Source organism: Oncorhynchus mykiss, chromosome 20 (genome assembly GCF_057628025.1).
Source record: "Oncorhynchus mykiss isolate SJ-2025 chromosome 20, ASM5762802v1, whole genome shotgun sequence".
Classification (NCBI taxonomy): domain Eukaryota; kingdom Metazoa; phylum Chordata; class Actinopteri; order Salmoniformes; family Salmonidae; genus Oncorhynchus; species Oncorhynchus mykiss.
In genome coordinates, this window is record NC_143041.1 from 38077666 (window position 1) to 38095183 (window position 17518).

Genomic DNA, 17518 nt, shown 5'->3' on the forward strand with positions numbered 1-17518 from the left:
CATAGTATGGAAACTTCGTACATGTAGTGGGTATACTTTCCAAGTTACAGTATTTCCTTTATAACATTGTTAATGACATCACAAAATAACAAACAAAATGGCACTAATGTTCAATAGATGGCCTCTGACCATTCCCCACGTTTTAGGTTATAAATATTGTTCCAGTAGTTGCTTTTGAACATGTTAGAGTTTCAGCGGGAAAAAGGTCTGTTGAGACAAAGCACATTCCTTTGGTGGATTTGGAGAGAGAGAGACCTACATATTCTCCCCTTGATTTACAACAAGACGTGAGTTGTTAATCCCCCCTAGTTCTCCCCCCTGATTGAAGTTATTCACTGCAAACCTGATCTGACCTATTTGAATTCTCGTGGACAGTCATGACACATGATAAACAAAAAACCCAGCTTCTTGCCCTTGAAATATTCCCAGTCATGTATTTTTGGCTTTTAAATTGCATTTAAAGCGGCTACATCCATTTTTGGACATAACTTAATTATGATTCTTGAAGACTACAGTACAACTGCCTCACTGCTTAGTTCAATGGTTGTACCCCATGAGAACTCAAAATATAAACTTGTTTTATTCCAATGTTTGTAAACAATGTAAATGTAAACATTGTATATCCTCAAAGCCTGGTTAAAACTATACATTTTATATCATGGATGGTCAGTCCATGAATCCATATCCCTGTCTATGAATTTAAGAGTGTTAACATTTCTCCAGGCCCATCCCTCAGGCTTATACCAAAACAGAGGCAGGGTGCCTGCTTTGGCATTTTTTTCAATTAAGGATTCTAGCTTTAAAATACATAAACCTGCAATATAAACAAATGTTATAGTAGTGATACAAATGTAACATATATATTATCTCAAAATTGCATTACCTGTGTGGCCTGATAAGCAAAACCCCAGCTTCTTGCCCTTAAAGAATTCCGAGTCATTTGTTTGGCTTAAAGAGCCTTTGAGGTTTTTTCCAAAGGAAAAGTCTCCCTCCAGGTACACATGCAATGACATTTGGTCCTGTGAGCCTCACCCATTCAGGCTTATCAGTCTTCAGTTCTTGTGACCTTTACATAGCGGTGTATCTGTGCTTTGCACATAGAATAATCCCATTGTATTGCCAAAGAAATCCATTGTCCCAAAGGAGGACCGACCTTGTTGAAAGGTGTTAAACATAGATAAGGCCCTGAATAGGACCTTACAACACGTTGTAGGAAAAGTTAAGTGGATGTAAGACGGTATCTTGGGTTTTTCTTTGGAAGCCTGCTGAGACAGACCTGTTGGTTACTTTGTTGTACACAAAGCTGTTTATGAGATAGTATTCAAAAGTAGTGATACTGTGTTTTTGCTTGCTGCAGAGAGGCTTCAGGCATAAATTGTTTTCCTCTGAGAGCAAAGCAGAGGTCTTGAGTGTTTGCTTCTTCCTCCTAGCTTGTAGTTAGCTCAGTTGAACATCTGCCTCCGGCAGAAAACTTGTACACCCCCAAACATTCTGATCTAAGGAGAAGGGTTGCACTGCAGAGTGTAATCTTTTGACACTGCATAGGAAGAATCATTAGTAATAGCCAGGCAGTTCTTTCTGGATACTAACAGCTTGTCAAAGAACTAGGGCTGCAAAGCTACTGGTATTTTACCAAAGTTATTCAAATAAAATCTATGGCAATCCATTGTAACTTTGGTCATTTATACTTGAATAACTTATTTTTTTATTCATATATAGTGTTAATTTATTATATCTGTGTCCATATTGTTCAATGGTGTATAGTAGATAGACCATACGGGTCAAGAGAAAATAGCCTAATTCATGAAAAAAGCATCTAATCAACAATGGCATTATGTTCAATTAAATGACTTTTGTCACAACCGCCACCAGTTTGACCACAAAACATTGACAACCAGTTCATATTGACATAGTAAAATAAATGCAAGTTTGTAAAATATGTATATATAAGGATATTTCATGCTGAAACTGTAATGAACACGAGGGGAGAGAGCTGGTTTCAAGCGCAGGGAACAGAAGGTATTTATTGCAAAGGACCACAGGAGGAGGCAGGAAGCTGGGTCCAGGGGCAGGCAGAAGGTCATACACAGGAGGAGGCAGGTAGCTGGGTCCAGGGGCAGGCAGAAGGTCATACACAGGTGGAGGCAGGTAGCTGGGTCCAGGGGCAGGCAGAAGGTCATACACAGGAGGAGGCAGGTAGCTGGGTCCAGGGGCAGGCAGAAGGTCATACACAGGAGGAGGCAGGTAGCTGGGTCCAGGGGCAGGCAGAAGGTCATACACAGGTGGAGGCAGGTAGCTGGGTCCAGGGGCAGGCAGAAGGTCATACACAGGTGGAGGCAGGTAGCTGGGTCCAGGGGCAGGCAGAAGGTCCTACACAGGAGGAGGCAGGTAGCTGACCCCAGGGGCAGGCAGAAGCTCATACACAGGAGGAGGCAGGTAGCTGGGTCCAGGGGCGGGCAGAAGGTCATACACAGGAGGAGGCAGGTAGCTGGGTCCAGGGGCAGGCAGAAGGTCATACACAGGAGGAGGCAGGTAGCTGGGTCCAGGGGCAGGCAGAAGGTCATACACAGGTGGAGGCAGGTAGCTGGGTCCAGGGGCAGGCAGAAGGTCATACACAGGAGGAGGCAGGTAGCTGGGTCCAGGGGCAGGCAGAAGGTCATACACAGGAGGAGGCAGGTAGCTGGGTCCAGGGGCAGGCAGAAGGTCATACACAGGAGGAGGCAGGTAGCTGGGTCCAGGGGCAGGCAGAAGGTCATACCCAGGGGGCCCAAAAGGGCAACAGTAGTGTGAGCTGGAAAGTGGGCTGGAAAGTGAGCTGGAAAGTGAGCTGGAAAGTGGGCTGGAAAGTGAGCTGTGTTCAGGGGATCTACATGTTTGAGGGTGTGAGTTGGAAGCAGACGTTACAGAAACCCTCATATTTAACAGCAATGGTATTCAGTAAGTTGATGGTTTGTATTTAGGATAATGTTTTACAGCTTTGTCATTCCATTTTTTAAATAAAATGTATCTTATTCAATTATTTATTATATTTTACATGTGATAAGGCCATACAATGGGCCAGAGATCATTACAGAGACCTTTGATAATCTGAAGTACCCAAAAGGGCCACTAGATGTCTTGTGATAGATTACATAAAATCTTTGAAAGATGCCAAAATTCTGGTAGTTTACTAGTAAACTTTGAACGTTTCCAGTAATATACCCTCCCTTTGCAACCCTACAAAGAACCAGCAAATATATGCAAATGTTGAGATAGAACAACAAGTTATAGACACACATTTCATCATCGTGTTTTTTATTTCTCCTTCAGAAAACTGTGTGACTGACTGCTGATCTTAGAGAGCGTAAGACTGTCACGCTTGACTCTGTTTCACGGTCCACATTCAGTTAGTCCAGTCAGACCAGGAGCATTCATTGTGGGGTTGTTGAGTCTCATCTGTAGGGATAATGGCTTTAATAACCTGTCAGCTATTCTCCTTCACAGGAAGCAGTCCTAATGTCCTGTTTGTTTACACAATATCTGAGGTGCTGTCCCCCCGTGCCAAGGCTCCATGTCTATATCTGTGCTGCTGCCCCCCTGTACCAAGGGTGTCTATATCTGTGCTGCTGGCCCCCTGTACCAAGGGTGTCTATATCTGTGCTGCTGGCCCCCTGTACCAAGGCTCCATGACTATATCTGTGCTGCTGGCCCCCTGTACCAAGGCTCCATGTCTATATCTGTGCTGCCAGTCCCCTGTACCAAGGCTCCATGTCTATATCTGTGCTGCCAGTCCCCTGTACCAAGGCTCCATGTCTATATCTGTGCTGCTGGCCCCCTGTACCAAGGCTACATGTCTATATCTGTGCTGCCAGCCCCCTGTACCAAGGCTACATGTCTATATCTGTGCTGCCAGCCCCCTGTATGTTAATGCAACAGATTCATCACAAACTTGTTCCTGCTGTGCTGTGTCTTTACATCCCTGTTTCATTGGGGAACAATGTGAGAAAACGCAGCATCCCCTGAATGTTAAACCACACAAACACACACACATAGTCCCCATGATTGTTGAGTTTTTTCCATATTTTTTCCAAGTTCAGGATGAAAAGTAATTGAATCTCATAGATTTTCATGATTATTACTTGCACTAAGCATTATTTGAGGCGTTTCCATTTGGCTTTTTTTAGTTGTCAGCAAACGGTTCTGTTGATAGAATGTAGCCTTCAACTCTCCTTTCCAAATTAATTCCAAGTATAGATTTCAAATATAGTATTGCCAGAACCCTTACAATAGCATTACGCTGTCAGTAACATTTCTCCAAACAAATACAGTACATTTCATCCATTCCACAAACCCAAGACATTTCTTTCTGGAGGCTCATTAGCCCTGTAGTCTCAGCCATCTCTTTCTGGCCTCCACTTAGCAGAGTGCTTTTTCTCTCTCTCTCTCTCTCTCTCTCTCTCTCTCTCTCTCTCTCTCTCTCTCTCTCTCTCTCTCTCTCTCTCTCTCTCTCTCTCTCTCTTTGTCTCTCTCTCTCTCTCTCTCTCTCTCTCTCTCTCTCTTGCTCTCTCTCTCTCAATTGAAAGGAGCTTTATTGGCATCGGAAACACATGTTTACATTGCCAATGCAAGTGAAATAGATAATAAATCAAATGGAATAAACAATTAAAAATGAACAGTAAACATTACACTCACAAAAGTTCTTAAGGAATAGAGACATTTCAAATGTTATGTACGGTGTTGTAACGATGTGCAAAGTCTCTCTCTCCTCTCTCCTCTCTCTGTCTCTCTCTTTCTCTCTCTGCCAGTGTCTAAGCTCTGTGGAACTAATGCCGCTGTCCACAGACGCCCAGTCATCCCTCAGCCATTAAAGTGCAGGCAGGCAGACAGACCTCCGCTCCGCCTCAGGCTATAATCCCCCTATCAGGCCAGAACTGGGATTACCCAATAGCACAGCTGGCTAAACAAGCAGGGACTTTCTGACTGTCTCAGACCATCTGCAGATCTCATTTGGCCTCACAAAACTGGAGTGGGGGGCTAGGGTGCAGTGCACAAACACACACCTGAAATCCATCAAAGAGGAACACCTTTTTGAGGTGTAATCCTGTATTAGGATTACACCTCCAATTGTCTGCTGGTATGCTGTGTGAAATTGTGTTGTTTATGCGTATTGTAGCCTAAGTGTGTTGTAGTCTGACTCCTCTTTGCTCTCCAACTGAGTGTAATGACAGTTTTAGCTGTCTTTAAGGAGCATAATGACAGTTTTAGCTGTCTTTAAGGAGCATAATGACAGTTTTAGCTGTCTTTAAGGAGTATAATGACAGTTTTATCTGTCTTTAAGGAGCATAATGACAGTTTTAGCTGTCTTTAAGGAGCATAATGACAGTTTTAGCTGTCTTTAAGGAGCATAATGACAGTTTTAGCTGTCTTTAAAAGAGCCTCCTCCAAGGACAGTACTCTCTAATGTTACTCTAATGTCCCCTTGATCTGTCAAGTGTTTCATAGGGTTTCCATTTTTTATTGTTGTTTCTTAAAGATGTAATTTGCACTAGGGGGAAACAGCGCCACTGGCTGCCCCACCCCCGTTATTATAGTCTTTGTTGCCGAGCTGAGGAGCGCAGAGGCCTTCTGGGCCTGCAGCCTTGCGAGGGTTAACACGTTTAAATGTTTTACTTCACCTCACAGTGAAGGAGAGTCCGCAGGTTTTGGTAGCGGGCCGTGTCAGTGGCACTGTATTGACCTCAAAGCGAGCAAAGAAGTTGTTTAGTCTGTCTGGGAGCAAGACATCCTTGTCCACGACGGGGCTGGTTTTCTTTTTGTAATCCGTGATTGACTGTAGACCCTGCCACATACCTCTTGTGTCTGAGCCGTTGAATTGCAACTCTACTTTGTCTCTATACTGATGCTTAGCTTTAAGTTTGCAGTTGTGTGTAAAAAACTATAGTTTGATCAAAACATATTTTCGGGGGCCTTTAGTGTGTGTACTTTACTGTATTTATACTTGTGATATTGCTTTTCAAACAGTAAAAGTTCAAAAATCGCTGGAGGACAATTCCAGCTTTAAGAAGAAGCCTATTTCAAACCATTGCTTCTTGAATAGGCAAAGAGGATTCTGAATATCAATGACTCCTTTGTACCATTACCATCAGCATTGCAGTGAATTCACTGTTCAACAATACAGTTAGATTAACCACTATATTGTTGTAATACGAGGTAAACAGCTCTTTTGCTTAAGGATAATGCCATTTTAAACATCAACCAATTCACAGGTGAGATGCCGCCACATGTTAAGTGAAAAAAATGGGGGGGAAATTGTTGACGGGCGTCTTCTGCTCTAAACAATTTGTAGTCTTCACGGAACGCATAATTTGCGTTAATCCAGCCGTAAACATGGGCAATGAACAACAACAGCTATTCAGAGAGCAGCAAATGCACTAAAGGCAAGGACAGCAATTTACTGCAGTGGGCTAAACCAGAGTGATTCTTGGTAGTGTTAAACAAATCTACTTTGAAACAAAAGTATACACCTCACACATGGTTATATTACACTGTAAATGCATCACAGACGAGTGAAATATAACAAAACTGTTTGACATAGAAACACTGGAATTTCTGCGTAAAAATAAAACCTTTATTAATTACGAAATTATGAAAAATATGAATACCATTCCACCCATTAGACCACTAGGCCATTTGACTGAAGGAAAGAGAACAATGCATTTCAAATAGACCAACTGTGAAGTGCTGAAGTCGGAAGATAAATGTGCTGTGCGAGAGGCTCAATAGATTACAGCCATGTAAACTTCCTTTGTGAGCTGCATGACAAGACAGTCATTTGCAGCCGTTTCCGTTCAGTGTGACATTCAGTGGGAAGGTTGCCACAGTGTTTATTGAGGACGTTTCACCTTTTGTTTTATTGAAATCTCGGGGCTCGTCTCTAAGGAGATGTGCTCTAGCTAGTAGTGATTGTCTCGGTTATGTCACTGTGATTATTTTCTTCATATTTCAAGTGTGTTTAAAGGTCACGTCAGTGACTTCTCACAAACAACATTGCTGATATGAGGGCATACATCTCAAGATCTATGGATCTCAGGATCTATGGATCTCAGGATCTCAGGATCTATGGATCTCAGGATCTATACATCTCAGGATCTATACATCTCAGGATCTATACATCTCATGATCTATACATCTCAGGATCTATGGATCTCAGGATCTATGGATCTCAGGATCTATACATCTCAGGATCTATACATCTCAGGATCTATACATCTCAGGATCTATGGATCTCAGGATCTATGGATCTCAGGATCTATACATCTCAGGATCTATGGACCTCAGGATCTATGGATCTCAGGATCTATGGACAATTTTAAACTTGCAACATGATACTTGAAATATTAATATTTGTGTTAGATGAAGAGCATGCAGACATTCTACTGGTTAAATTACAAAACTAAATGTAAGTGGTGTATTAGCAAGTAGACATAGGATTGTCAATCAAAACATTTTGGATGAATGAAGATAAAGATGGGGGGGTTCACCCATAGGCACCAATGCGAAAGCAGCTGGGTCTGGTCTGCTTGGTTCATTGACTGTGTTTGAACCAGAAAAAATGAGGGACTGGGATGTCTCGCTTCCTCTTCAGTCTGTGGTTTAACAATTTTTTTAGTAAATGGATTCTAATAGATTTGAAAGAAAATCGGCTGATTCGAGTTGAGTGGTCAAACTGGTTTGCAGTGTACCGTCTGTAAAAACATTTAGAAGAAAAAAAATGTCAGCCACTTCAAAAAAAACATATGCCCTCGGAGCAAGGGAGCAGTTCTCTGTCACAGAGACTCATGTGTAAACATAATTTACTCACACATTCACAGGTACTCAGATTCACAGGAGCATGACTGTCCTGAGCTGTGCACTCTTAGAAATAAAGGTGCTATCTAGAACCTAAAAGGGTTCTTCGGATGTCCGCATAGGAGAACCCTTTGAGAACCCGTTTTTGTTCCATGTAGAACTCTTTTGCGTTCCATAGAGGGTTCCACTTAGAACCAAAAAAGGTTCTACCGGGGACTAAAAAGGGCTATCCTATGGGGACAGCCGAGGAACCCCTTTAGTACCCTTTTTTCAGAGAGTGTAGATGCAACACATCCTGATTGTCTAGTCAACTTTACCCCTACCCACATGTACATACTCTATTACCTCAATGACCTCAACTACCTCCTGCTACTGCACATTGCCTCGGTTACGGTACACCTTGTTTATAGCCTCGTTATTGTTTTGATTGTGTTACAATTTCCTTTTTATTAAGCAAATATTTCTCTTACTTTTTTAACCCTGCATTGTTGGAAATGGGCTTGTAAATAAGCATTTAACCACTAGGCTACCTGGGGTGGCAAGTAGCATAGTGGTTAGAGTGTTGGACTAGTAACCAAAATGATTGCAAGATCAAATCCCCAAACTGACAAGGTAAAAATCTGTTGTTCTGCCTCTGAACAAGGCAGTTAACCCACTGTTCCTAGGCTGTCATTGAAAATAAGAATGTGTTCTTAACTGACTTGCCAAGTTAAATAAAAATAAATATTTAACTGTAAAGTCTAAACCTGTTGTATCTATTTGAAATATCCCAAAAAGGCCATCATAATTTGTGACGAATGACCACCAAGCCTGAAATTGATTTCATTTGATTTTCCCTTACAAAAACATGTATCAACCCCTACAAAAATGTCCACCTACAATTATAATCCAGATAATAATTTATGTCCTGTTGCTGAAAGGTTATTATCTTGCTGTCGCAAACCGTCTCAAATTAAGATTCTACATCTGTATGTTGTCTCATGTAAAGTCAGTGGCGCTGCATGCTATTGGGCAGGTCTGTCTGTAGGTTGATTCTGCTGCTACTACAGGATAGAGCGTACTCAGCGCAGCTGTTTCTCCATGCATGACCATTCCCCCTAGGCGTTACCATCCCGTGCTAGTGGACAAGTGGGCATGACTGAGCATGATTGAAATCAAAACCCAACCCTCAAATATCCAGTCATATTTTTCCCTAAATCTCGCAAATCTCTGTTTTGGAAGATACTGACTTTAAGTCCAAAATTATTCTATTTACACTTTGTAGTAATTTGGATTTGAACAAATGATTTGTAACGAGTCTTTACTAGAAGGTGTACATAAGACTTGTTTTTATTTATCTGCATCAACAAACCTCACAGCCTTTGTACATAAAGTCATAGCCATACTCATGATATAAACACAATCTTCCCATTATTTATTTAGATTAGTACCTGCGTAATTCCACAAGTAAAAAATAAAAATCCCCATACAAATTTGCTGCTTCAGCAACACACCCAGCTTCTAACATCCTCAGCCTTATCGGTGTTGGGGCTGCAGGGGGTGGCTTGCATCATTTCAAACCTCATTTAACACTGAACCATGCCCCCTTCTAAAGCCGAAATTGCCCACCACGGAGCCTAAGAGTGGCTCCAGACATTCATTAGCGTAATGAGAACAGGCCACTGTTCTGCTGCCGCCCAGCGAGCTACTTCTCACTGTAGTCGTGGCGACCATCTGCTCCAGGGCTCCCAGCCAGCTGTAGGATATTCCTGTCAAAGCAGCCCCAGAGAAGACAGAATACCCAACTCAATCACCTCAGAAAGAAGAGATGGATGGAGGTAGAGTGGAGCTCTGTTGGCAATGTATGTTGGACTTCTCCGAACCGAATCCTTTTGCTTTTCATGCGGTCCTTCATGATGTCAGAGATAAGATAGGCTGAGTAGCAGTCATGTGCCACTTCGGTATCCGCCAGTTTGCAGCTGCAATACAGAAAACAGTTGACCATGGCTCCTAGTGGCTGAATAGGCTGTAGAGCCTCAGTGGATGGGGAGGGGGGTCCTCGTGTAATGTTATGAATAGGTTATAGTAATTCGTGAGGCCAGGGCAGGAGATGTCTAGATGGGTAGTTGCCCAACTGTTCAGCTCTGGAGGAGGTTGAGTTATCAGCTGGTCACAACAAACATTTGAAGGTCAAGTCATTCATTTGAAAATGTTGGCGGAGTGGTCGAGAAATGAGAACAACGGGAGAGACCTCAACAGGATTTTTGGGGATGGCAGTTGTAAATCTAAATGACTTAATAACCCATGGGGTGTTTCAAATTGGTGTTCTGATTGTGGTTTTATTGAATGAATAGTCTGAGAATAATTACTTTTCCATTAGCAAAGGACTCAACTAAATCACTTCTATTATGATGTTGAGGGTCACCATTGTGGTCACTGCAAATCTCCAACAGTGACAAAGAAAAAGACTGTAACAGTAATATCCTGAGTGTTTTGTCCAACAGCAAGTCTACAGTCTGAGATTAGTTCTGTTAGCCAGTGCCTGAAGGCAGGCATTTGATAGTTCCTCATCTGGATAGTGATTCCTTGATTTCCCAATGGGAAGAAAATCATTATTTCTCACTTTCCTGGCTCTGACCTCTGGATCATTCCCAGGAATTGTATTGGCTGGTGCACATGTTTTATTTCCTCTCCATACAACATTGATGACCCTGAGCAATAATAAGACATGACTGACTAAGCCTCAACGGTTTAACTAAGGGACGGAGCTGATAACTGTCTGTGTCTCAAATATTCCCCATATTTCATATATAGTGCACTACCCTATGGACCCTGGTCAAAACTAGTGCACTATAAAGGGAATGGAGTGCCATTTGGAACATAAAGGCTGTTATGTTCTACCTCAGATGAGATTAAGACCCATTCACATGGGTATTGTGCAGCACACATGGCTGAACATTGTTGAATTGTTTTTCCATGTCTTTTTTTGTTTTATTCAGCAATAGTGAAAACTTCTTCGGGTTCGGTGTCCCTTCCACGGGATGGTTGAGCTAACGTAGGCTAATGAGATTAGCATGAGGTTGTAAGTAACAAGAACATTTCCCAGGACATAGACATATCTGATATTGGCAGAAAGCTTACATTCTTGTTAATCTAACTGCGCTGTCCAATTTACAGTAGCTTTTACAGTGAAAGAATACCATGCTATTGTTTGAGGAGAGTGCACAATTTTGAACATGAACAGTTATTAATAAACAAATTTGGCACATTTGAGCAGTCTTGATACAAAATTTGGACACCAATGCAATGGTTCATTGGATCAGTCTAAAACTTTGCACATACACTGATTCCATCTAGTGGCCAAAATCTAAATTGCACCTGGGATGGAATAATACATTATGGCCTTTCTCTTGCATTTCAAACATGATGGTACAAAAAAAATACAAGAGAACAGTTGGTATTTTCTTTGTATTATCTTTGACCAGATCTATTGTGATATATTCTACTACATTCCTTTCACATTTCCAAAGTGTTTCCTTTCAAATGGTACCAAGAATATGCATATCCTTGCATCAGGGCCTGAGCTACAGGCAGTTAGATTTGGGTATGTCATTTTAGGCGAAAATTAAAAATTAAAATAAAAAAAGGGGCTAATCCTCAAGAGGTTTTTAAAAAAAGGTTGATTGTTAGCCAACTGTAATCTATATTTTTCTCTAATCTTTTTTCCCCTTGCAGTATGTAACCTAATTTCCATTTACTTCAGTATGTAATAGGTATATAATTGAAAACTGTCAAGGAAGCTGTTTTAGAAACATTGCCTTTCCTCTCCTCTGTTGCAGTTTAATTTTGTTGGGAAGCTGTTGGGTCCACGGGGCAATTCCATGAAAAGATTACAAGAAGAAACAGGAGCAAAGATGTCCATCCTCGGAAAAGGCTCCATGAGGGACAAAGGAAAGGTATGATGACAACACCTCCTTGGAATGTAGTCCCTGACTGTCTGTATGTTTTCACCTTCAATGTATTACCTACTGTATGATGTAGAAAACCTTTTTTGGTTTGTTTTTACCTTTATTTTGACAGGGAGTTATGTTCAGACCAATGTCTCGTTTTCAACTAAGCCATGCAGAATACAAAAATACAGGCATCAAGTACAAATACGAAATGCAATCAACAAATAGGAAGTACAAAGAAAAAATGAAATAAAAACAAAACACAAGCATATAAAACAAACATATTCCAAACATGTATTACATATTTGGCCTCCCGAGGGGCGCAGTGGTCTAGAGATTCTGGTTCGAGTCCAGGCTCTGTCGCAGCCGGCCGTGATTGGGAGACCCATGGGGCGGTGCACAATTGGCCCAGTGGCGTCCAGGTTAGGAGAGGGTTTGGCCGGCAGGGATGTCCTTGCCCATAGTTCTCTAGTGACTCCTGTGGCGGGCCAGGCGCATGCACACTGACATGGACGCCAGGTGTACGGTGTTTCCTCCAACACGTTGGTGTGGCTGGCTTCCGGGTTAAGCGGGCATTGTGTCAAGAAGCAGTGCGGCTTGGTTGGGTTGTGTTTTGGAGGACACAGGGCTCTCGACCTTCGCCTCTCCTGAGGCTGTACGGGAGGTGCAGCGATGAGACAAGACTGTAAGTACCAATTGGATACCACAACAATTTGGGAGTAAAAGGGCTTAAAAAAAACGAAAAAACATCTTTAGAAATTTCTGAATGAGGCTCAATGACATTCATTACATAAAATATCCCGGTATTTTGTCAAATGCTAGCCTGATGCACAAAATGTTTAATTGAGAGGTCAACCTTAAATGCATTCAAATACAAAATTATGAAAGTAACTGTGCCACAGTATGTCTGCTTCTATAGCCAAGATAAATGTAATAGGGCTTTACGTATAGAGAGCATTTTGCTTTCCAGCCAGGCTATTCATTCTCACTGACTCGTGGTCCCCTGAAACCAGCCTTATCTGAGGATCAACACCGGCCTAGAGAACAAAGTCAAAGGTCTGGGTGGTCCAAGTAGCTCACTCAGGACATTACTGGAGCTTCAGTAGGTCCCAGTGTACAGCAGCTGTATAATGTTACACATATATTGTTAGACCTGGACACATGAATACACACATCTATAGAGGATGATAAAAACAGATATTGTTAGACCTGGACAGATGAATACACACATCTATAGAGGATGATAAAAACAGATATTGTTAGACCTGGACACATGAATACACACATCTATAGAGGGTGATAAAAGAACTACTGAACTGTACCACCTCAGTGATGGAAAAGGAGAACCGTGTTCTCTAACACCCTACACAGTGGACACTTTAATTCTGATAGCTGTCAGAGTTATTGAGCAAAAACGTATTTCTACTGAGCATTGAAGCTCTAAATGTTTTACGCTTAGTGAATGTTGCCCCCTTACATACTGGCATTTGGTACTTAGAGAATGTATAATAGTCAAAGCCTTTTATGGGAGGTTGCCTTCGTTTAGATTATTTGAGACATACTCTACAAGCACGTCAGTTATCTCCTGTATTTGTTACATTTCACATTTTCTTACGTCTTGTGTAGACGACCGTCTGTATCACCATGGGTATGCACACAGTAAACATGCCTATAAAACAATACACCTGTTGTTACTATTGTCAGTGGTGAACAATTGACATTGTAGCAAGGCAATGATGATGCCTTTGAGTAAACATGTTTTGCTCTTTTTGGAACCAAATCAAATGTCCCTTCTTTATGAGCACAACATTGCAATAACCTTGCAGACACGTTTACAATTGACTTTATATGAAGTGAGCGTGAATAGAAAGTCTGAGGGAAGGAGGTGAATTGGATTGCGAAAAGCTCACATCTGATGTGCTCATATTGCAATGTAAACACCCTTGCAACATGTTTTTTTTTCACCTCAACTCCAACAATAGGATCATGTATGAATACCCTGATGATTATCTTAGACTTGATCCATCGTTTTGACCACAATCGGAATTGACAGCCTTGATCTGCATTTTTCTGGTGTTTTTTCCATATGGCAGGGCTCAGGAAAGCTTGCCATGAAGTAGGCCACCCTAAAATGTCAACATACACAATGTTTACTGTTCTTGAGACTTGATTTGAACACTGATTTATGTATTCAAAGGAGATGCTGCTTCTTGCCTTAATACTAAACAGTTTGACATCTCTTCCGACTCAAGTCTGCATTGATGCATGCGAAGAGTAGATTGTGATAGATAACATCAAGGCATAATATCTCCACACACATCAGTCCCTGTGTATAAACATGTTGGTTTTGCTTGGTTGTAAGATCATTTCAGCTCCACAACAGAACTTCACAGACATTTTTATTTCATATTTAATTTGATTATTGAGGCTGCACTTGCATATTTTTTCATATATTACCCAGAACAGATCCAGTATCAATTGGTATATCTCCAGATCAGTTTATTTTGAAAACTTCATATTGTGTGTACAACAGAGGTACTGATTCACAAGGTGAATATTTGAGCATGCATATATTTGCATAAATAATTATCTTGGGGAATTTCAGACAATCCAACTGACCCTTGTTTGAGTCGTGTAATACAAACTAATTTGATTTTTATTTTCCGTTATTTTACTGAGAACAAGTTCTCATTTGCAGCAACAACCTGGGGAATAGTTACAGGGGAGAGGAGGGGGATGAATGAGCCAATTGTAAACTGGGGATTATTAAGTGACCATGATGGTTTGAGGTCCAGATTCAGAATTTAGCCAGGACACCAGGGTTAACACCCCTACTCTTACAATAAGTGCCATGGGATCTTTAATGACCTCAGAGAGTCAGGACACCTGTTTAACATCCCATCCAGAAGACAGCACCCTACACAGAGCAGTGGCACCCAATCACTGCCATGGGGCATTGGGATATTTTTTTTAGACCAGAGGAAAGAGTGCCTCCTACTGGCCCTCCAACACAACTTCCAGCAGCATCTGGTCTCCCATCCAGGAAATGACCAGGACCAACACTGCTCAGCTTCAGAAGCAAGCCAGCAGTGGTATGCAGGGTGGTATGCTGCTGGTAATTTCAACAGAGACCACTGTGTTGTTATGTCTGAGGAATATGCAGTCTGACTGAGTAAGTATTTTCAAATGGATACAGAAAATATCAGCTCAAATAGTTGTTTTCTTGAATATGTTTCACAACTGTTTCAGCCAAAGTAAATCCAATAGTGAACCAAAAGAATCATGAGGGCCCTATTTTGATTGGGTCAAAATAAATGGTTCATTCTATAAACAAGGGCACCAGTGAGGATTTTCTACACTGGACAACTTGTTACAGCTGTTGATAAGTCATTGATAATAATCTTGCAATATTTTTCACGTCATTACATGAAGATATAAGGGGGGATCATAGCTTTATTCAGTCAAATTCACAAGTAGATTTAAAACATACAGTGCATTTGGAAACTTTTCAGACACCTTCACTTTTTCCACATTTTGTTACTTTACAGCCTCATTCTAAAATTTATTGAATTTGATTTTTTTCCCCTTTGTCAATCTACACACAATACCCCATAATGATAATGTGTTTTTTTCCGCTATGTTTGTAAACTATTTTGTACATAATGTTTCTGAAACTGTATTTTAAGGCAAAAAAGAGCTTCTGGATATCAGGACAGCGATCACTCACCTCGGATTAGACAAAGATTTCTTCAACAACAACAACAACAACAGCAGCAAGCAGGACTCACACGATATTCTCCAAACAACCCACAGGGCAGACATCCCAATTATTCGCAAAAGGAAGCGACGCAGAGGACAAAGAGCCGGATGCCTCGTCCGGACCCGCAGAAGACAACTAGGAAAGCTGCCGTTACCTTCAATATTACTCGCCAACGTGCAATCATTGGACAATAAACTAGACGAGGTAAGATCACGAATATCCTACCAACAGGACATAAAAAACTGTAATATCCTATGCTTCACGGAATCGTGGCTGAATGACGACATGGATATTCAGCTAACGGGATACATTCTGCACTGGCAGGATAGAACAGCACACTCCGGTAAGACGAGGGGGGGGGGGTGGTCTGTGCATATTTGTAAACAACAGCTGGTGCACGAAATCCAAGGAAGTCTCTAGATTTTGCTCACCTGAAGTAGAGTATATTGTGATAACCTGCAGGCCAGACTACTTGCCTAGAGAGTTCTCAGCTATACTTTTCGTGGCTGTTTATTTACCACCACAGACAGATGCTGGCACTAAGACCGGACTCAGCCAGCTGTATAAGGAAATAAGCAAACAGGAAACCACTCACCCAGAGGCGGCGCTCCTAGTGGCCAGAGACTTTAATGCAGGGAAACTTAAATCAGTTCTACCAAATCTCTATCAACATGTTAAATGTGCAACCAGAGGGGAAAAACATTCTAGATCACCTGTACTCCACACACAGAGATGTGTACAAAGTTCTCCCTCGCCCTCCATTTGGCAAATCCGACCACAACTCTATCCTCCTGATTCCTGCTTACAAGCAAAAATTAAAGCAGGAAGCCCCAGTGACTCGGTCTATAAAAAAATGGTCAGATGAAGCAGATGCTAAACTACAGGACTGCTTTGCTATCATAGACTGGAACATGTTCCGGGATTCTTTCGATGACATTGAGGAATACACCACATCAGTCACTGGCTTTATCAATAAGTGCATTGAGGACGTCGTCCCCACAGTGACTGTACGTACATACCCCAACCAGAAGCCATTGATTACAGGCAACATTCGCACTAAGCTAAAGGGTAGAGCTGCCGCTTTCAAGGTGCGGGACTCTAACCCGGAAGCTTACAAGAAATCCCGCTATGCCCTGCGACAAACCATCAAACAGGCAAAGCTTCAATACAGGGCTAAGATTGAATCATACTACACCGGCTCCGACACTCGTCGGATGTGGCAGGGCTTGCAAACTACTACAGACTACAAAGGGAAGCACAGCCGCGAGCTGCCCAGTGACACAAGCCTACCAGACGAGCTAAATCACTTCTATGCTCGCTTCGAGGCAAGCAACACTGAGGCATGCATGAGAGCATTGGCTGTTCCGGACGACTGTGTGATCACGCTCTCCGTAGCCGACGTGAGTAAGACCTTTAAACAGGTCAACATACACAAGGCTGCGAGGCCAGACAGATTACCAGGACGTGTGCTCCGGGCATGTGCTGACCAACTGGCAGGTGTCTTCACTGATATTTTCAACATGTCCCTGATTGTGTCTGTAATACCAACATGCTTCAAGCAGACCACCATAGTCCCTGTGCCCAAGAACACAAAGGCAACCTGCCTAAATGACTACAGACCTGAAGCACTCACGTCCGTAACCATGAAGTGCTTTGAAATGCTGGTAAATGGCTCACCCTAGACCCACTCCAATTTACATACCTCCCAAACAGATCCACAGATGATGCAATCTCTATTGCACTCCACATGGCCCTTTCCCAACTGGACAAAAGGAACACCTATGTGAGAATGCTGTTCATTGACTACATCTCAGCGTTCAACACCATAGTACCCTCAAAGCTCACCACCAAGCTAAGGATCATGGGACTAAACACCTCCCTCTGCAACTGGATCCTGGACTTCCTGACAGGGTGCCCCAGGTGGTGAGGGTAGGTAGCAACACATCTGCCATGCTGATCCTGAACACTGGAGCTCCCCAGTGGTGCGTGCTCAGTCCCGTCC

At 42.2% G+C, this 17518-nt stretch overlaps 1 protein-coding gene across 1 annotated transcript in view; it reads left to right on the forward strand.

Moving 5' to 3' along the window:
• Positions 1–17518, forward strand: part of LOC110499362 (KH domain-containing, RNA-binding, signal transduction-associated protein 2) — a 111426-nt gene that overhangs the window by 42291 nt on the left and 51617 nt on the right. The window contains exon 3 of the mRNA XM_036956221.2: positions 11646–11762. Within this exon, the coding sequence (XP_036812116.2) occupies positions 11646–11762 (117 nt within the window). The remainder of the gene's footprint in view (positions 1–11645; positions 11763–17518) is intronic.